General features: G+C 52.7%; 1 protein-coding gene across 1 annotated transcript; it reads left to right on the top strand.

The window, feature by feature from the left end:
• Window positions 1-447: 447 nt before the first annotated feature.
• HER10_EVM0006427 (uncharacterized protein) lies at window positions 448-1,362 on the top strand (the record flags this gene model as incomplete). Its single annotated transcript, XM_035476011.1, has 2 exons — window positions 448-641; window positions 771-1,362. The coding sequence occupies 2 exons, from the start codon at window positions 448-450 to the stop codon at window positions 1,360-1,362; spliced, it is 786 nt and encodes a 261-aa protein (XP_035325800.1).
• Window positions 1,363-22,175: the final 20,813 nt, after the last annotated feature.

Raw genomic sequence — 22,175 nt, 5'->3', positions numbered from 1 at the left:
TGCTGATGCAGACGTAGTCCTTCTACGCTAGGTATTGCTTGTTCTTCATCTTTGATCCGTCGTCGAAGTTGCCCCGCAGAGTCCTAACGATCATTAGCGAACCTCGACAAAGTGGTAATCGGCAAGGCGGCATACTCCCCCGGCTTGGGAACCACCTTTTCGTACTTCGACGGGTGTCAAGGCGGGCCACTTCCTCGTTCATCATCATCTACGCGACCAAAATATCGGGCTAGTCGGTGATCTAGTCAATCATTATCAGCTCAATGAGGAGGTAGCTGTTCAAGAAGAAGAGTCACCTAATGCGGACAGGTTCGTGTACGGGAAGCAGGCCGCACAGCCACATAGCCGCAAAGAAGAAATGTTGAGGAACGCCTGGGATGGCATGAAGTGCGTGGTTGTTCGGGGAGGTGATGTCGAGGCGCTTCGTCGAGAGGGTGCTCCTGGCAAATGTTCAAGGTCAAGACGAGAGGCATCAGCGAGAACGTGATCAAAAGCGAGAACGTCGTTGAGAACGAGGTGACCTGCGAATCCATACCCGGGTTGATTGCGGCCGTCTCGCACGAGTACACGTTGGTTGGCGACGTCTTGAAGAACCAATGCGTGGCCAACGTCTCTCCGGAAAGCTGCAGCTGCACCATCGTGTCAGTGGATATAATGATCAACCCGAGGGTGCACGCAGACCCCGACCCACCTTGTTCTCGTGCGAGGCAGAGTTCACGGACATGACGACCTCCCTGAACGTGACGATAGTCGGTTCTAGAATCACCCAGTGCAACGGGACCAGGTCCAAAACGACGGGGTCAATACATCGACCACTTCATATCCGAGGTCACTTACACGGAGAACGACGTCGTTGACGTGACGAGCCTCCAGTCGTTCAGGGGCATCTTGATGCACAAGGTCGAAGGCACGAAGGTCCATGTTCGAGTTGTGCTTGGTCTTGGCCTTCGAGAAGCTTTCACAACAGTCGCAGCTGCTGTTGTCGTCGTCGGAGACGTCGGTCTCCTTGTAGCTGCAGAGGGCAGTGTCCTGTCCAACTCTTCATTGTGGAAGGCCTTCTTGTCGTTGTTCCGCATAGCCGCGTGGCCCGAGCCATCTTGTGCGAGTCGTCTTGTCCGAAGTGCAGTCGTACAGATCCTCGACCGTCCCCTAGATCAGCGTGCCCAAGAGGACACCCTCCAGCTTGGCGGTCAAGCTGGGGTCGTGGCCTCTGACACTAGGTTTGGTCTCGACGTCCTCGTAGCTCGCTTGCTTATCTCCCATAACAGGCTTCGCGGGCCTAAATTCGTCGAGCTTGAGCTTGGTGTTGCAGTCCCCGATGGTTGTCTTCTCGATGGGGCTTTCCTTGACGTACCTAGATGACTCTCGCAGACGCGTTCGGACAGACCCATTACCATTGTCTTGCCATCTTTCTCGCGGAGTGGCAGGCCAGAGGGCTAAGGTCTTTCGGGGGGTTCGAATAGGTCAAAGACCTTGTCGTTGCAGATCTTGCAATATAACAAGACAACTCTGGGCATATTCGCGGGGCAGAACTCGATTATCTAGCAGTCAAGTCGTCGCACTTGACATAGTGGTTCACTTGATGTCGTACATGTGGTAGTCATGAGTCAAAGGTGTTGGTGATGGCGCTCGTCTGTGCCTTGCTGCGTCCATCCGTGCGCTATGTCTCTCGTCAGTCTAATCCAGCGAGATCAAGCGCACAGGTAGCTACGACAGCCCGTACTACTGCCCGGTCGCCATTCACGATACGCGAATTAGCTGACATCTGCGGGTCCTGGCATCTGCGGCTCACCTGAATACATCAAGCTTCTATAACGCGTACGGTGAATAGGTCGCGTCTGGAGCACACAGTGAAGTTGGGAGGCGGAGCATAAGTACGGAGGATCGGGTCGGTCGAGACGCTGGAGCTGCTGATCTGCAAGTGCGAGTCGGTCGAGGCATTGATGGAGTTGATCGTGGAGATAATAAAGAAGTCGGAGCTGCACGATGGGAAGAAGTTTGAAAGAGCCATCGCCAACAGCCCCATGGAGTTGACCGTGGCGGTCTGCGTCGCGCGTGTCAATCTCCAAGACGCGCTTTGGCGAGGCGGGGGAAGTGGAACGTGCTGGAGATAATCCCGGACCAAATCTTCCGAAGAGAGGGGAACAACGCGTAATCACGTGCCTTCGCGGTTGCCATCAGAGAGGTCCCTTCCCATAAACAGTACCTAGGTACCCGACCTATCTCACTTTCCTTTTCCGCTAGTCGCATTAGGAACCATCCTGCTTTGCCCTGCAGGAGCAAAGTGGATTCCTCCAGCCACAGTCATGTAGTTATGGCTTTGTCAGTACGTACCTACTTTTTTAGGGGGGTAGGCGCGCCGGGTGGACGCCGGAGGAACCTCCTGCCCTGTGCTGGAGATTGGGAGATTTTGCAGAAAACACCCAAAATATTGGGAGATTTTGGAATGTGGCTGTGTGTGGCGGCAGGTGGCTGGCCGCCCAGACCACTCCCTCCTCCTGCTCCTACGAACCTGCCATCCAGTTAGAGTCACTGCGGCTGCTGGATCGGGCAACTGGAGCACTGCTCACCTCCAATGTCTTTGGGCCAGGTCCACTTCCCCAAACGGCTTCGCGTTAAGTGAGGCCATCGTGTCATGACAAAGACCACTGTGCACGCCCTGTCAGCCTTTGGCAACAGCCCAAGTTCATGATCGGTAATGATCCCTCTTCTGTTTGTGCCTTGTTATCGAAGAAGATGAATTTTGAAATATCCGAGCTCATGTCCACACTGCTTACTTTAGTTCGTGATCCCGCGACTTTCAAAGCTACCCGCAGCCTCGTGAGCCAGCCCCGTCGTCACGGCCCGACATTCAGAGGGACAAGATCTCGACACAGGACCCCAAGATCGACAACAGGCAGACGTTCGACTTCTTCGCGAACAATAGATCGCCTCTCGGAATCATCTTCGTAGACGACATGAACCTTGGCCGGAAGATCCACACGGATAACATGGAGGGCTTGTTGATAAGGATTGTACGCCAGGTATACAACGTCGCCACGATCTTGGTCTGTACATGACTATGACGGACAAGAGGAGAAGGAGACCGATAATGGAGACGGGGTCACAGGAGCGTAGCCACAGAGGCCGGCAAGCACCCAAGGGCAGGGGCATGTACATTCTGGTGGATGGCTACGCGCCCCAGGATCTTGTTCGCCGAGGTCAAGTTCAATGTTGAGCTCAGGGTCCTGATGTTATGGCCTGTACGGCCCCGTCTTCGTGTTCCATTCGATGATGTGCATCAAGGCCAGGTACCAGGCGGGAATCTCCTCAGGGGACACCCAAAACTACATGTCCCCCGTTCCCGTACGAAGTTCAATGCGTGGACCTCGCCCTGGAAAGGCCCGTCTCCATCTTCAACCTCGTCTGGAACCTAGACGAGACAGTCTCGTGCGTCGTGACGTCCATCTTCGACTTCAGCCTCCTCCCGTATGTCGACAAGGGCAATGGCCGTCGCCAGTGGAATCATGAGGAGCACCAACAGCCTCATTGCCCATGTTTTGCGCCTCGGTGCGTCGCATGGTCAACACGTCGGAAATTTTGTTGCCGCAACTCATTGACGAAAGGGAACACGATTGTACAAGGCATACGCGACAGGATATGGAGGCGATGTTCGAGCTTCTGCTTACGAACCCCCGAGGCTTTAAGGACGACTACTGTTGCTGTACAAGTCAGCAGGGCAAGTCTCTCGGCCGGTACGAAATCCAGAAATCGTATCCGACTACGTACATGGTACGGAAGAAGGGTGTTGGTGGGCAGAGCCACGATTCCTCTGTTGGGTGTGAGTAAAGGGGTGGAATGGTCGTTTACACCGGCCGAAACAACTTAGGAATCTCCTTTTCCGCCGTCAAATTCCAACAACCACAGTGCCGTGGGGCGAGGTTCACGAGACCCGAGACAGACAATATATAGCTGAAGATTGAAGGCGAGAAGCTCCAACGCAGCTCTAGGCCAGGCAGGCAAATGGTGCACGGTACAGAGGCAGGCAGAGGATCGACCATGAGCATGTTGGTGGACACGGTTTTGAATGAGAGGTCCTGAACGACACCATCATTGCCTCTGTGGGCATTTAGATTAGGATATCCCTGTGCCTGAACAGCGCCGACAGCCGGTCATTCGCGACCATGAAGATATACACGAACCTTGGCCTCTCCCTCCAGATGTTGACGCATCTTACGACCTACTCCGTCCTGGTGTTCTCTCTGATCTTGGCCGAGTAGCGCGCTTCTCGTCTACAGTCCCTCGTAGTCTCCCAAGCCGAAGCCCGAGAGTCGTGTACGTTCGCTGGTTGACTTGCCGCCTGTAGTATGTTCCGACTTCAGCCACTCGCGTAGGTGGCTAGGCCTTTGTAATTGCCTTCGAGACGGCTGAGGGTGACTTGCCGTCGAAGTGACCGGAGAAGGCTTGCCGTCGTAGTGGCTGAAGGAGGAGACTGGGTGTTGAGAGATCACTTTGGTAAAAAAGAAGCTGTCCAAGTGACAGTTCTCCGTCGAAGTCGGATTCTGACGGAGGAAAGCGTATCGGGAATGCTGGAGGAGGAGGAGGATTTGTCAGTGGTTTCCCGGTGGACGGACGTCATTTGGCGTACCTGAATGGCCTTTTGACTGCTGCGAGTAGGTGGTGGAAATAAAGTGTGAAGGACGATAAAGGAGGGCTTGTCGACGTGGCTCTTCTGTGGCGGGTTTCTGGTCGAAGAAAGATCTCGCACCGTGGAATTATCTCTCGTAGCTTGCGTCTGGCTTCCGCATCATTCGAGTGTCGAAGGGGGCGGGCGGTTTTGGTGGCTATACCCGGAGGGTCGCCGATGCATGGCCTGCTCTTGGTATTGACAGCACCTTCATGAGCTGCCCCTGGGCCATTATCCGAGCGTCGAAGGGGGCGAGCAGTCTCGGTGCCAAGGTGGGCAAAGCTGGGGAATCGTCAAGTGGGGTTCTTCCGAATTCGAAGGCACAGAGCCAGTCGTGATCCTGCCAGTGGGCCTCTCCATCCAAATGTTGACGCACCTTGCTCTTCTGATGAGTACCCTGGCCATGCGAAGTTGTGCGAATCCCAGCACTGACGACTGATGGTATGAGGTACATGCCAGCCGGTCAAGGCCGCTCCGCGGGTGCGAAGCTTAATAATCTGGGATTGATTGGACTGTGTAGTAAACGAGGCGTGGAAAGAGGCCTTGTCGACGTGACTGGGCGAAAAGTGGAAGTAGGTGGGTGGGTGGAAGGGCCGTTTGACGCGACCCAGACCGGGCACCTTACCAAAAGCCTCTTTCCTGCCGTCCATGTTCCAATACCTTCAGGTACCTTAGATGAAGGTAGCTACGACTGCCACGATTGCCACTTGTGCAAGAAGTTGGCGAGCTCCAACAGCGCCACAGAGCAGCAGCATGCGCCAGACCTGCCTTAAGGTAGAACAGGAACATGGACTTCTTCACAAGGCACCTCAGGTGACCAGGTGCAACAAGCTCGGTGTCAAAAATAATGGCCCATACCAGCGCAAGGTATCATGGGCAGGAACATCCTGGACAGATACTTGACGCCTGTGAGTGATTGCCATGATTCGTAATGGCCACTGGAAGGTACCTACCTTGCACCAGCGGGGGGAGACCGAGATGGACATTCGCAGCTCAAAGAAGGTATGGTGCCCGTGAAGTGCCGGTGCGCTGTAGCCGCCTCTGGCTTAACATCTCTAATCTGATAAGCGATAAACAATGACCCCATCACCAGGCACCAACTCACTCATGGGCATGGCAGTGGTAGGCAGGAACACCAATTTCATTTCATTCACACATAGCGCTTGGATCAACAAAACCCAGCAACCAACAAGATGAGATGACAGTATCCTTCCTCCTGACGGAATCTCTCCCCTCCACAACCATATTACACCAGCGCTGATTCTAACTGCAAGTCGTGCAGGCCCGCACGCCTCGGTCAGGGACTTGAGGGCGACGTTGATTATGTGCGCTGCCAGCGCGGCCTTCTCCTTGGTGACAACTCCTCCTTTTTGCTCGTGGTCGTGGCCCCTCGCCCTGTGCCAGTTGCCCTGCCTCGTGTCGTCGTCGTCGTCGTCGTCCTCGTTTTCTTCCTTTGCGCTGTCGATTGCGCCTCGACCGCGGTAGGCAATCGCCTTGACCCAAGGTCGGTTGCTTTGTTGTCCAGGTCATGAGCCTTTGAATGGCGGCAAGGACCTAGATGTGCCCAACTCGCTGGGCTTGATGACATGCTCCAGCCAAGAGTCTGCAAAAGAGTCACTCGCCTTCTCTCGTGTTGTCGTCGCCACTTTCTTCTTTTGCGCTGTCGATTGCGCCTCGGCCTCGGTCGCGAGAAGTTCTTTGAGTAGCACCGTGGTTGTTGATGTGCATGTTGTTGATGATGATGATGACGATGATGATATTGATGATATGGATGATGATAATGTTGATAATGATGAACTTCTTGACGTCGGTTTTGCCCCGCAAGGGCTAAAGGGCGCCTACGTCGGCTGCTGTTGATGTGCATGTTGCAGTCGAGCATGACTTCGTGAGCACATCTTTGTCAGTACGGTGGGCCAACAACTTCCACCTTGCAATAGGTAAAGCGGGCTGATGCAGAGAACATTACCCATCGTCTTGCCGCTTTAACCTCTCTGGTAACTCCATGGTCGGGGTTTGTGATTCGTGCCGCTTCTTCTGTAATTTCCTGCCGACGCGCTTCTTGACATCGTCCTCGCCAAAGCTGACGCTCGCAGCGCCAGCTAGAGCGGGAGACATCAAGAAGCGCGTCGGGGTGTTTTGTCGGTCGGTCTTTCGGCGGGAGGCAGTCGAGTGGGAGGTCAAAAGCTACCTTGGTGAGGTAGGGCTTCTGGTGTGCTGACGTCCTCTTCGACCTGCCACTCGACTGCCTCGTTGTTGGGATAATGATGGAATGTTGACGGCAGAAAAGGAGAGTCCGAGGATGGTCGGGCCGTTGCAAACGGGCCCTTCTAGCCACTTACACCCAACGGAGGAATCGTAGGCTCTGCTGACCAACATCCTTCATCCGTACACATACGTAGTCCAATACCACGATCATCGAGCTTCGTACCGACCAAAAGGTTTGCCCTGATGACTTGTGTACCAAACAACACTGATTAGGACTTTAGAGCTAAGAGGTCCACCACAAAAGTCAGCCGATGTCACTTGATGGCAGGAGAGTCCGCAGTGGTTAGCAAAGCGATGAGATGACGTACCAGGGAATGAGACGCAAGCGTCCCTTCCTCGGAGGAAGGCCTTAGAGCGCCAGCGTAAGAAGCGGAGGGCGCACTAGGTTGTTCCAGCTATCACTCATCTGGTGATGTTCTTGAGAGCCTCTAGAGGTGGCTTGCGATGGTCGCGATCGATGCCGGTCGACTGTGCCGTTGAGAATGGTGTAGAACTGCTCGAGATGGCTCGTGATGGGCTCGAGCGAGTAGGACATCGTGTCATCGACCTTTGGCTTGAGTCGATCATGCCGTTTGGTATAATCTTCGATGTCGAGCAGCTTGGAGGTGCTTCCGGTGTGGGCTCTGAAGCAACAGAACCAGTCATGGGCTGTTCGGCCTTTATTTGCGCCCCGGTTTCAACGCTGTTATGGCCGCTTCAATTATCTCCTCGAGAGGTGTGAGCGTTGAGATCTCACTTGCCTTACGCTTTGGAGTGGTCTCACGATAGGCTCGGCCGTGTTGAATGTTGTCTCGTCGACGTTCGGCGTGGGTCGAACGTGCCGTCGGGTGCGGTGTCGAGCCGCTTGAGATGGCTGGGGATGAGCTCTATCCCACGGAACGTCGTCTCGTCGCGTCGACCTTCGGTTCGGGTCGATTATACTGTTAGGTATAATATCTAACCGCTCCATCAGGGACAGTGTCGGGCCGCTCGAGTTGGCTCGCGATCTCTCTCGCTAATCTGGAGTGCCTCCGTCTCTTTTGCTACCGCCACCTCTGTCGTATTGTTGACAACAGCCAGTGCCTCGACCATGCTACCGGGTGCGGTGTGGAGCTGCCTCTCTTCTGCGTCTTAATGTGGGCATCTTGGGGACGATGTGCTTGCGCGTGTGAGTATTGATGGAAGAAGCAACGCGATGATGATTGGCGATGCGCCAGCTGCAGGTGTGGAAGCTTTCGCCAAGCAGGGAAAGGGACTTCCTAAGCATGTCCTCCAACAACAACGCAAACGAGCCGCTCCGACATACGCGGCCTGTGTGGTTTTCCAACTTCGAAGAAAAGGGAGGAAATCAGAGAAGAATGGACGGCACTGTACGGACTTGCGGTCCTGTGGTGGTCGAGTCGGAGGTTATCGGCGCTGGTGTCATCCGCTCAATGGTTGCGGGAGGGGTAGAGCGAGAAAAAAGAAGTTCGATGGTCCTCGACGAGGCCCTCGATGAGCTTGCCACGATTGTCAGTTGGCATGATCATGCTCGTGAAAGTTCATTCAAAAAGCGACGACTTACCTCTGGGCATAAACCATGTACCACCCGGGTTGATTCTGGAATGTGGCTCCTCCACCTTCAGAAGTTCATAGTCAGTATGGATACTGGAGTACTTGCCTACCACGAAAACAACGGGCGCGAACACTAACGTCCGTCAGACTCGGAGCAGTTGAGCGTCGGCAACATGTCTTGGCCGCATGTTCCCGAGTTGCGAAAACGACAACTAGCGGGCAACGAATCTCCAAGGTCTACGCGGCTGTCAGTCAATCCATTCGTCCTCGAAACACAGTCACGCAGATGAAAAAGGCTTGCCTCTGTAGTGAATGCTGCAGTAGAAATACTGCAATAAGAATACCGTGGTAGGGATACTGTAGTGAATGCCTGCCACCATCGTCAGTCAATTCCCTCACACTAGAGGTGCAGACGGAAACGGCTTACCTCTCGGGATAAACCGCATTACACCAGGGTTTATTCCAAACTGGGACTCATGCACGATGATCAGGACCTTGCATTGAAGCAGGAAGAACGCCATATGCATCTTACGCAAGTTATTTGGCCGCATCGGGATTGGCGATGCGCCTGCTGCAGGTAGACGAGAGAGGTAGAGCGAGAAAAGACGAAGTAAACATCAGCAGGGCAACTGTACGGTTGGCACGGAGGGTCAATAAAGTGGTGTTGATTCCTGAGTGTGGAGGTTGGAAGAGGAAGAGCTCAGAAGAGGGGGAGTTGGGCGAAGTCAACGATGGTTCCAGAGGTGGTCCTCCAGAGGTTGTCTGTGAGTGGAAATCCCATTGGTGTAGCCCTGGCCTCCTTCCAGATCCACCGTTTCCGCCGACTGCCCAGAATCGTCCGTGGATGAGATGACCATCCGGTAAGAGCATGCCCCACGCATCAGCTGCACTTTGTCAATTCAAAGCAAAAAAGAGCACAGCCGGAACTTTGAGCGTCTTCCATCCAGAACGGCAAGAACGTGTAATACGTGGCGTGACATTCGCCTCACTTCTCAAGCTACCTACGTGCCCAGGCAGGTAGGTACCTACCTACTTTCCGGAGTACCTTGCGCACCTGCCACATGAGGTGGGTGACAACATCAAATTCCTGCCATCTCTCATTTCGACGGGCAAGTACCACTTTCATCTCTACTATCGTATCTACCTAACCTGGAAGGTATGGGCTACTACTCATAGGTATCTCCCGGGCGTGACAGTCCCCCACCTTTGAGGCCTCCCTTAGGCAGACCAGGCACTGTGAAATCGGGGTCTGAAACTCGCCTCGGCCCTTCCCGAGTGAATAGGGTAGCAGACCAGCCAGAGTAGCCTTGCCCATATTGAGGCTCGACCAACCATCCTTCAATGTGGCACTCTGCCTACCCTTTCCATCCGTATACGTAAAGTAACACACTCTTTCTGACAAACCTCAAGACACTGGTGGTGGAAAGTGCGTGTTGGATGTATCGAGCGGAAATCGACTTTGTCTCATACCTTACTGTGCTTGCCCACTTCTGTTTGCCTCTGTGTGCCGCGGGCAGTTTGCTATTTTCCTGCAGTTCGACTTCCGCCTTGGTTCCTTCTCCTTCAATTCCCGCCATCTTAATTCCACAGCAATTCACTTCGGGTTGTGCCCGTCGGGATCCCCACCCCACTTCGTTGTCTACGGCAGCTTATGTAAGCACCATCTCAGGACAAGGCTGCCCGTAGTCTCTGAGAATCATGATGGGAATCATTGCCACAAGGTCATTTCAGCTTTGGCGATTTGCTCAAACATTCGCGTGGACCTTAAGGCATCTATCAGCGTGCCTGGCATGCTTCAGGTATGCAGCAGCACAAATCGGCGCCACCATGACATTATGGCAACACATGAGGCAGCCTGTTTGGCTCTGGCATCGTCCCGCGCTAGAGTCCTCTCAGCCAGTCCCCGGATTACCCGTCAGCCTCTCGTAGACTGGGAACTTTCATCCAAGACGGACCAGCTCATGACTTTTATGCTAGTAAGTAGGTGAAGGGAAGCAAACGACTCGTCCTGATGTGCACAAACAATCTGCCCGAATCCAGGGCTTTGGAGCCACAGGCTTGGAACGATTGGCAAACAGCCGTGATTGCGGGAACGACGAGATCACCGGAGGCTCATCTTCTCGACAAGATCCGCTAGGACGTGTCTCTAGACTCACTGGAAATGTTATCTTGGTCTTCGATATATGGAAGTCTCAAGTCCCAACCGGTTCGGTGAGACGAGGAAAGATTACAAATCCAGCGAGTGACAAAAACAGGTGGAAGCTGTGGGTGTTCATTCCGCGTCTTTTCCCAACTTCAATGGACACATCATTGAAGTTCTGCCAGGACATCTCAGAACACAGCAAAGAGTCGCTTGGTGTCCACTGGACGACGTTGATGGTCTCATAATGTGGCCTATTACTCGGAATGACGGATGAGAACCTACCATAGCCTGTCCTTGAGCGTTGGTTGTACAGAGTGAGAATGAGTGTGGCCACTGTGGCTAGTTGATTGAAGAGGAAGACTAGTCCTTGGGAAAAAAACATCGAGAGAGCTAGAAGCTGGGATATTGTTGTCTGACTTGGCATCTGTCTTGAAGCCATCGCGGCCGACAACCGACCTTTCGGATACAGGGATGCCAGTTCCAGACCAGTGAACAGACATGGAACATGGCAATCACAGAGGCACTGGAGCAAAGAAGCCACCACTCCCATGGCTAAGTTGTCGATACTGATGCAAAGAGGCTAGCAACCATCCACCCCTCTCATCGTGTCGAAACACAATGTGCAAGGACTGAGACTTGACATGCAGAGCCACCGCCATCAAATATCAGTGAAAGCGTTGGATCAGATTCCAAATCAGCACACTCTGTGATTGAGACCAGCGCCGAAGAAACAATTGCGAGCCAGTCAACCAATGACGTTCATGGCCTGCGAACGGACATCGATGGCATTGAAGCACGAACAACAAAAAGTGAAACTCTTGGTGATTTTTTGATCACCTTTCTGAGACTTGAAGATCTGAGCAAGCTATCTCGGAGACGTGGAGGGCGGTGGACGGTGTCATTAAGCCTGCAGGTAGCGAGTTTGATATTGTTTGAGCGTGCGTGATGGGTGAAAGCCGAGGGCAATGGCGGAAATTCTAGAACTGGGGAATTGACTGAGCTTATCCCAGCAGAAGGTTGAGTAACTAACCACTTACCTCTAAGCGACCCAAACGAATGTTGGCAATCATTCTCGCTTTTCTCAAGACTCGAGATTGTTTCATTGAGCTGCCACAAGTTGAAGAGCACAAAACAGAAATGTGAAGAAATTTGTAGGTTTCAGCCAGGGAACGGAGCCGATGGGGACGCATAATACACAAGCTGCTGAAAGTGACGATGGCATGATCAACAGACAAGCACAAGAACACAGGGCTGTCTCACCTGGAGTCACGGCTGGATTTACTGGAGTAATACTTACTCGAACAATTCAAACGGGAGTCCATCAATAAGCTGACCAGGCGCGCAGACACGGTTAGATTGGAAAGATAGAGCAACAGCTCTTGGATCGGGATGGTGACATGAGTAGTTAGAAGAAAAATGCCTCATACCGGATAAGGACTGAGATATGGAAGACTAGGAGGTGGCTTGTTTGGGAGAGCGCATGGAAGCCGATGGTCCCTCACACGGCAGACTGGATCACAGCTTCCGGTAGCTTCCCGATTTCGTGGATGTATCCTCGGAAGGGCAGACAAAGTTGCAGGCTAGAACGAAGGCAATCGATGAGAGGGACAAATTCGCCGGTGATGCAAAACCACTATATACTCCGGCACTAGGCGAGTCAAAGAATGCGTCTGAAGTTTAAAAGCAAAAGTAAAGAATCTGGACACACTAGCAGCGGAGCGAAAGCCATACTGGCTTGACGGCCAACAAGGCTGGATCATGGTCTTACGAACTTACTGGCCTGGCCCGCTGAACACCATGCCGCAGGACGAAAATATCAAGGAGGAAAAAATAGTTGTGTAGAGAAATCGATTAGCTCGAGACCCTGCTCATGATGTCACGTAATCAGCATATAGAACAGCACATGGAAATCGGGCTCTTAACTGTGGTCTAATCGTCTATGGAAAAGGCAGAAAAGGGGCACTCGCGGGAGCCCCTTTTGTATGCCCTACCCCTGTTCCTATACCCTGGTCAACCCCCTGACTACCCCTGACCTCTCATATTACGTGACACATGTTCAGGAAAGAAAGAGAGGGCATACACAGAACAAGGCAAACTCAAATGATCAAGCAGTCTGACAGCAAAGCTCGCAGGCAAGGTGTCGAGTAATGGACTTATTGGCGAAGGCTGTTTGGAAAGGCTCTCTCGACATGAGCATAGCCTGTGTTCAGGCTTTGAAGATGGAGCCGGTGGTTTGCAATAGGCTCACTCAAACTTGCAGGAACTGGCGTCTGCCCAGGTGTCAACTGAGGTGGCAGCCGGCATAGCCTTGTCCAGACATCAAGGACAAGGACAGCAAACAGCTTCGGGCACCAAACCTTTCGGTTAGAATAGACATATGCGAGAATGTGCCCCTAGACACAAAATGTTAAGCATGAAAAGGCGAATACTACATTCGATCATGTTCGCCTTCAACTAGAAAGGTGGTGTTCTTGCCCATCGGCTGGGAGCGGCATGAGTCCAGACATCCAGTCCAGCAAGAGGGACTCGTGTATATCGAGACTCATAGCAGCGGGTTCCGGAAAGAGTTTAGTTTCCCAGGAAGTTCGGAAGGAAAACACACAGATGAGCTGTGGGCTACAGCTGGCCACTCTCAAGCAAGCTCAGAGAATGAGCGACTTCCATCAGAACTGTACCAAGGTTGATGAGGCAGGATCTGAAGGTCATGCTAACGGATCATCTGCCGTCTCAGCCTGTCTGAGAAAAAGAGACGACTTGGAACAAACATCAGGGCCGCTCTGAGATCACCTGTCAGAATTGAGGTGGATAACGCGTCAAAAAGGGCGACCTAGCAACAAAGCATAAGTCAAAACAGGTCTGGTTTTTTGAGAACACTGGTCTGAAGACTGAAAGGCTCGGGTAACAGATGGAAGACGCTGGCAGATGGCCTGGAGACAAGTTGCCCACGACTACAGTCACTGAGCATAGAAATAAGAACAATAAAAGTGATGATAATGTGGGTCGAGGTGAGAAATAAGTCGTCCATCTCCGCATGGTACTTGGAGAAAGAAAACTCGCCAGTCAGGCCTCCACGATAGACGGGCAGTGAGAAGGCGAGTGCGGCGCTGTACCAATATCCTGGAGAAAGCGGCAGCAAGTGCAAGGAGCCCAACAAACTGACAACAGGATAGTGGTGTCAAGGGTGCCTTCCAACCAATGCATAGCACTCAACAACATGAACGAGGCAAGGCCGCAGGAATGACGCAAGTCCAAAAATTCAATCTTTGCGGGCTCCCAAGGCAAACCTGTCAGACTCGGTCTCGACAAGGTTGTGGCGTTGGATTAAGACGGCCGTCTTAAGTCGTCCTGGCAAATGATGAAACCCAAGTCTTCGACCATTGGGTCTATGCATTGCCATCTTAGCTATCGCCACAAATGGCCGGTGGAAAGTCGCAGGGATCAATTGGGCAAGCGTCAACTTCGCGCAACTCGGCAGATTCGTGGCTTTGGGCTGGCACATATCGTAAAAGCGGGTCCATTGTCTTGTGGGGGCGAAACTTGGTTGCGGGAGAGGGAGGCAGCAGCCGCACGTGTTTGTATCTGAATTATGTTTCTTAAAAGTTATCAAGTCTTTCCCGAAAGAATTGGGAGGAGAAACTCAAGCTTTCTCTGGCTGCTGTGGAATTACTTTCTTCCTTGACCGTCCATCGCAGCTGGGCATTCCGCTTTCCGCGTTCCCGGATCCCCCCGCCCCCATCCTTTTCCTTCTGACTCGCAGTGCTTCGTACTTCTAGAACAAATCTCACTGTGGCTGTTTACATACACGTCAGGGGGTCACCAGTACGGTTGGAAGGAAGGGCCAATGAAGTGGTGTTCATTGCTGCGTTTGGCGGTGGAAGGAGACGGAAGGAGGAGGAAGTAGGCAGAACCTGCGATAACCCCGAGATGTGGTGTAAGTAGAAGGTATGGCCCTGACCGCCTTCCCAGTCCACCTTTCCTGCCGACCGATCAGAGATCCAATAACTTTCCCTCGTCTTCACTCGTCAACCTCATCGTCGCAGTTATCATACCCGAATACGTCAAAGACACCATCGCCGAGTCCCAATTGCCACCAAGGCCGATCCTGAAAGCGTCGCTGGTGACAAGTGGAAGTCCTTCCCAGACTCAACCAAGCACCGCAACGACACCTACACCGAGTACTTCCAACACAGCCGTTCAGCCTTCATCACAAGCCAGAGCTCTTTGGGTTCGAGTCTTCCCATACCCCAATCTCTTTGTTACAAGAGCCCAGGAAAAGCTCCTGAGGTTGGGAGAGGAATCTTCTAGCCGTCCCTGGCTTGATTATGGACTCTGTAGGTGTTCCGATCTGCTTCTGGCTCTTCTCAACCCCCTAAAAGCTGCCAGCGGGACTCTACGCATCTGATCCGACCACATCCCTATCACATGCGCAGCGGCCATACGCTCCTCCGACTCTCTTTATTCACGTTGCAACCTCCATGAGGCCTGCACCGCAGCTCTCAATCGCCACTTCCGATAGCGAAAGCCCGCAAACACTTCGGCCTTACGTCAAACTGACAACTTTCCACCGGCTGGTTTTCTAGCAGCCGCAATGGTACTGAACCATCTCAATGGATCCAACCCATCAAACCAATAGTGTTTATCGCAGCAGCGTCCGCAGCAGCGTCCGCAGCAGCTTCAAGCTGGTCCTTGTACGTGCCATGTCGTGTGTCACTCGTGTCGAGGAGCCTTCGAAACTGACAATATAGCTCATTTCCGCCTCAGCGACAGCGAGATCATGGCTTACGGCGATCAGAAGGGTGCCGCTGCTGGTGGTGGCGGTGGTACTACTGTTGGCCAGAGCAGCCTTCAGAACCGCATGTGCCCCAACATGCGTACCTCCTTGGCATTCTCCTCGAAACGTACAACCTGAAGACCTCCGACAAGGCTGTGCTCCTTCGACGAATTTGCATGATCAGCAAGAAGGCCTAGCCCTTACGATTCAGGCCAAAGTAATGATCAACAGCAATATACCAAGGGCCTTGTATGAAGTACGTTACTCTTGTTCTGTTCTTTCCCCACTCAAAGCTAACAGAATTGAACACAGCCTCGATGCCAAACTCATATGGCCATCCAATAGGTCCCTCTTATTAGCGACCTGCTTCATCCCAGCAGCAGTCTGGCGCTGGCACGTGTACATATCATTCTGTTCCACCTTGTTGTCCAGGAAGCTACCTCTGTGGTCACAGCCATGACAGCGGTATCCTTGGCCACTCAGGTCCATCCCATCAACAACCCCCTTCATTGTAACAGCAGCAGCAGCCTAGCATCGACTCCGCTTCTCCTTTATCCACACCCTTTCGCACGGTTGCCGAGCATTTCTCGAGCATATCAACAACTCATACCACACGAGATCCACATCATGCGCGATACCCGGCCGACCGACCCCAAAGACGTGCTCCATGTGGTGCCGAACAAAGGAGAGCTCCGATGACGCCTCCTCCTTCTCCTCCTTCATTATCTGTCACATGGCATGGAACCCAAGCTGACACACTTACAATACGCCACGATGCTGCATTTGATCCTTTGGAGCATTGACTTTATGGAGCGGCCAAGGCTGAAGCTGCGCTCGTCGCCATGATTAGCAGGCCTATGGGATTCGGGGGGGTTACCCTGGCTCATATGATGACTTTGGTCATCACGAGGATGCCAGGATTGTCGCCGAGAACGCAGAGGCCGCTGCTAACGGACGTCCGAAGCACAAGAAGAGCGGGCAGTCTACAGTTCACAGAGGATTGTCACGTAGCTAATCAATCCTTTTGCTTTGTACATCTTCAAATTTCCCCCTTCAAGCAATGATACATGAATCACGGCTCTCAATGGCCCAAAGCAGCACAAGAAAGACTCTTCTTCTTCTTCCCATAGTCCCTCATGTTCCGCTCCTGATCTCATTCTGTGTCTACTCAAGCTGCACATTCTTGCATCGATCTGTAGCCTCCTCACACTCGTCAACTCAATCGCTTGTCCTTGGCCTTTCTTCCCTGTCCCTTCTATTGGCCCCGCGTCAGCTCCTTCTTACGCTGCTGGACCCCTTGGCACCACGCTTACCAGTCACGGTCAATCTTGTCTTTTGGTGGCAAAGCGCTGGGTGTGATACAGCTGTCATTTGCGCGCTACGAGCCCTCCACAACCTCTCGGTACTCTTCCTGTAACTCGAGGCTCGCTGGATCACTGCCACTAGGAAGAGATCCATCTTCGTCAATGTTATCGACCAAAGGAGTCGCAGCTAAGGGGGTACCTAGCTCATTCAAAGAAGAAAGAAGCGGATCGTATGAATCACCAGACAGCAAGACAACAACAGTTGGTCCGCCACCCAATCTACCGCACCTGGCCTTTCTCGACGGGTGCTGCTTTTACTACCCAGAATACGCCCGGCTTGTCTATCTGGCCTATGTCCACCGCGCTATCATCATCGCTCACGCAACCGATCCAGTTTGCATAGGTCCTGTTGAGCCAACTCCTGAGCTTTCCCGGAACGGCCTCCTAGTCGTGCATCCAGGGGTCTTCGCCGTCGCCTCCATCTCATTCGCTGCCATCCATGGAGGTTGTAAGCTCCTTAGTCTTGGCTAGTCCGAAGTACATCTCTTGACCCACCTCCTCTACGTTGGTCTGGGGCTCCTTGAGGTCGGCATCGTTGGATTCGAGGGAACTCAGAACTTGTTTCCACGACGGGCTCTCTTCTTCGAGTCTTCCGGCTTGATCTTGTTTGCTAGCATATTGGCATTGACTGTATTGCCTGTATTTTGTCTGTCAGAGAAGCGGCCTGCAAAGTTGAGCTCCATATATCATGTTGAGTCTTGGCAATTGGAATGTTATTAAAGGCGGCGCAAGGCTGTTGGGGGTTGCTGAGCCATACATATTCAATTCGATGGACTCCCCGGCCATAGAAAGACTATTCATTGCTGTTCTGTCGCGAGAACAGGTTTGGCCTTGTTGAATTCCTGAAAAGCAACGACGATGAGCTCCGATACAGGACGGATCTAGTCTTCGCTCTCCCATTTCCCTTTCTCCTCCCATACCCCCTTCTGTCAGAAGTGATCCACTATGTGTACGTTTGCGCTGACCTCGTCAAACACACCACAGAAATTAAACCCTCGGTTCGTCAGACCGATAACCCGGCTCACCTGCATCACCTCACCAGCTCTTTCCGGTATTCTTCCTGAACAAGATCAACTTCTTTTGAGTTCGAGATCTTCTCTTCGAGAGCTCTTTTGATTCTTTCTCGCCGGCTTTCTTTATAGGTAGTTGGCAGCATCGTTTCAAGATGATAGGCCCTCAGCACCGAGACCGCGCGATTGATCCTGTATGTGAAGACCCGTTGACGCTCAAACACACTCTCGTCGGCGGCGGCTAAGTCTTATTGACATCTTCTTGCCTACCTTCTGGATCCACGCTTGTGGAATGGTAATGCGCTGCCCCTCAATATACGCGGAGCAGGCGGCAACGCCGATGGGGTCGCTTCTGTCCAAGGGTGGCAAAGGGGGGCGTATTGTATCAATTTGAAGCGCCCCGTCCGATTCATCTTCTCAGAGCCCCAGGTGACGATGAGAGCACAGGCTGTGGAGTGGCTGCTACTGCTAAAATTTGGATCTATGATGAGCAGTAGAGACATATAAGAAGTACAACGACGACGATGTCGAACGCAAAGTTGGAGCTTGTGTTATGGAGAGAATGTAGGGTGGGTGACGTGAGTGAGATGGCACGGATGGGTGCAGTGAGAGTGGAGTGAGGAGTAAGTGAGACGAGTGGAGTGAGTGAGACAGGTAGGACGAGTGAGACGGTCTGTGTTCGCTTAAGTTGCCGGACCGGATCGAGTTGCGGCAAGAAAAGAGGGTTGGTCGGGGATAAAACGGGGCAAACCTAAATTCAACGCCCTCCGTTCTGCCATGAGTCGCCCTATTGACTGACCTATGTACAGGTGGCGGAGATGCTCCCGATTTTGTTGGCTGACTGGGTCTTCTACCGTCTGGAAGGATTCATACCTCGAGTAAAAAGTGTGGGCTTAAATCAAATGCGCCCAATGATGCTGTGATGGGAAGACAAGAGTGAGAATGGCAGACTGCGTCTTTCTGCACCTTCTGACGCCTATGACAGAGTCATATCCTCGTTTTTTCTAATTCTTCTCCACCTTCTCCTCGTGGTCAGCCAGACTCAAAACACACACGTCAATCCGTTGCCTTATCACCAAATGGGTCGGCCCGAATTTTTGTGCCCGAGTACTGCATTTTGTAAATATGAGATTCGAGCGGCATTTTATCGAGCCTTTCTGAATCCAACAGACTCTATGGCTGAGTGTTATATCATCTTGTCAAAGGCACCTTGTAATCCCGGGGAAGACGGCAGTTCACACAGATGATTCATCCGTCTTCTGGCCTACTCGTAATTGGAATTCACGACCAAGAAATCATCCTCGGCTCCTGGAGACGAACGGGTGAGCCCATATCAATGCTCAAGCTCAAGGATATGCCTCTCAATCGGTGAAAGCATCCCAACAGCCGCTTGTCAGCAACGCCAGCATCGCAATAGGCACCACCACCTTCAACACGTTAAGCGTACACGTGATGCACATGAGCGACACTCACCATCAAGGCAATGTGAATTTGAACAAGAATCTCAATTCACTGGCTGGGTCGGACATTATTCAACAGTATCCCGATGCTTGCTCTTGTTTGGCCTACGTCAGAAGGGTGTGGTGTGAGATCTTTCTGGTCCTTGGGTTCATCTGGCCGCCCATCTGCATGCGTATTGATGTTGGATGACTAAGCTGGAGGCAGAAGGCAGAAGAGGGTGGTGTGAGTATTACATAAGCAGCTTTAATCTTGCGGACGGACCCTTCCACTCACTTACACCGACTGAGGAATCGCCGGCTCTGCCCACGAACTTTCTCCTTCCACCACGCGCAATTGACTAATACAGCACTATTGATCTCGTGGCGACCGAAAGGCCTGCTCTCCTGATGTGTATACCAACAATCGGTTTCGCCTTGCTGCCGCTACGCTGATTCTCATCATCATCGTCGTTGTCGTTGGCATCGTCCTCTGGCTCGTCCATGCCGACATCGAGTCTCCTTCGATTCGCCGTCGCTCTCCAGAGCGCCACCCCAATGTTTCTCGATAACGTGGCCCAGCTTGGACTCCGGAACGGCATTGCCCTAACGGCAACATATGCTGGGGCAGTTCGGCAAGACATCATGCAAGTCAGAACCACCCGCCGCGGTCGACAAGGCAGCCAGCGCCGCCACGAAGGAAGTTTTGGTGGTCTAGAACACGGTCGACACCGCCGAGTCGATCATGAGGCTAGATTGAAGCTTGGTAGACGGCATGGCGAGCGGCTTGGGTTGGAGGAGGCGGTACTAACGTAGCTAACGAATGAAATTGCCCCCGGCTGTCCTGACTCACACGGAACGCACACTGCGGCCTCTGCATTCTTCGCCAGCTTCGGCAGCGTCTGGGGCTAGTTGATGCTGCGTTGAACGCGAGCCTTGCCTGCGCCTTTGGCTGCAGCATACCACGGGCTGGAGAACCTAGGGCCGAATTCTCGCGAAAACAAGATGACCAACAAGCCGCGATGTTGAACATGATGGGCGGACGGACTGGCACAAGGACCCGAAGTTGTGCAATGCTGACGACAAGAGGTGCTCACCGGCCGACTGAGCGATGAAGCATCTACGCCAGATTCGAAGCGATGGAAAAACGTAACGAAGCACCGGGAAGGAAAACCGAGGCAGCTATGAATACGAGTGGCAGCTTAGCGGAGGAAGATCAAGGGTTGGAGAATCTCCTATGAGGTGCGGAGCCCAACGCAAATGTCTTGTGCCAGGTGATACTGACAGGTCCATCGCAAACTCAGGCGCGAAGTCTCAAAGCGGCGCTGGACGCGAACACGCGTGGTTCCTAGACGGCCTATCATGAGCCGCAAAGCCTATGAAAACGATTCGGAAGCAACACGAAGAGCCGGCGCTAATTGTAGAGGGTCTTTCAAAGAATGGGGCCAAGATTTTGAAGGAGAGGATGGTCTCGTAACTCATGCACACACGCGAGCGGCCTGGGACAGGACCAGCTAATGTCTTGGCTGAACTTGACGAGCCCATCTCACGGACACACATTAAGACATGAGGGTTCCTGTATGTAGCTGATCAGCATCAGAAATCATCCGGCGGTAGAGGTGCAAGTGCCTACCAACCGGGACTCGTACCATACGATCCCCTCCATGCCAGATCATACGTGACCTTGAAGCTCCGTATCATCTAGTTGAGGTTCTGTGAAGGCTTGAAAGTCACATCTCGGAATGGCACGAGTACCTCGAGTCTGCCTTCACACGAATAGATCGCCGAGTATCTCGTGATGACTTTCTAGCGTTGATGTAATTGCATTCTCTTTCACACTCATGGCGCTCTCGGTCAGGGCATCTTCAGTCACGAAATCTTTGCAAACATCAGAAGTAGCCCGGCTTGTTGGATGATGCCCGTCAAGTCATCACCCCAGCTCATTTTCGGAGAGTCTGTTGCTCACCAATCCAACCGCGCTACGAAGTACTGGTTTGGTGGGACCAGACAGCTCAAGCGATGATCTCCCTTGTCAGAGCGCTATCGGTGGCTCCTCAAATACTCGCGGTCGAGGCATCTCGGAGCGCTTTTCTTCTTTCCAACAGATATAGTAGGCCAAGAGCATGAAAGTGGTCACGACAATGGCTATGCGTTGCCCATCACAGTCCTTGTAAATACAGTGAGCCTTCCAGGACGGCCGGACAAGTAACGACTCTACTGACGAGACAGACTATCCTGCTGGCAGTTGTTAAATGGTTGATTACGATAAGGGCATCGATGCGGATTGTGGAGAAGGTCGAAGCCATCACGAGAGAAGTTTACGTATCATGGCGGAACTACCAGGCTTCTTGAACGGAGGGAATGGGGTTGGTCTGTTCACAAGATACCACGGAGCCAAAGGTCTATGTACATCAAGGCCCATAGGGTAGTCAAGGCATGTTCATCATCAAACAGCATCATTCGAGGCACCAACAGTGTAGACGTATGGACCGCTCAATCGTCGCCCAACAAAAAGCGTTGTTCATTAAATCTACTGTGCCACTATGGGCACACCAAGAGAGACGCCATCTGGTCCGGCTAGTGAATAAAATCCTCCAACTGTCAGCGGCCAAAACTCGCGACTGCTGGTCCGAACCTGAACCTCATCCTGGAATTCCATATTCGCGAGCCTACTTGATGCCTCGTGCCGTGGAGTCCTGTTATCCAGAACTCTTCATGTAGTCTTTCTCCCAAACTTTCAATGGTGCTTCTTACAAGGGGCGGTTGCCGTGCTCAAAAAGTGGAGGCAGGGCCTCGCCTACAGCATCCTCCAGGTTCCTTAAAGCCTCAAGTGCCTTTTGGGCAGCCGCCAGAACCCGGGGCCTTTTTGAATTCTCAGCCTGGAGCGCTCTATCTGCCATCCGCTTCCGACGGACAGAAGTGGCTAGCTCGTGATCGATGTGCGACTGTAATGCAATGGCGTCAGCTTGCGCTTGTGAAGCAGACTT

This window comes from Colletotrichum scovillei, assembly GCF_011075155.1.
Source record: "Colletotrichum scovillei strain TJNH1 chromosome Unknown Contig00014, whole genome shotgun sequence".
NCBI lineage: Eukaryota > Fungi > Ascomycota > Sordariomycetes > Glomerellales > Glomerellaceae > Colletotrichum > Colletotrichum scovillei.
The sequence above is the reverse complement of the archived record's forward strand: the minus strand, read 5'-3'. Positions and strand labels throughout refer to the sequence as shown.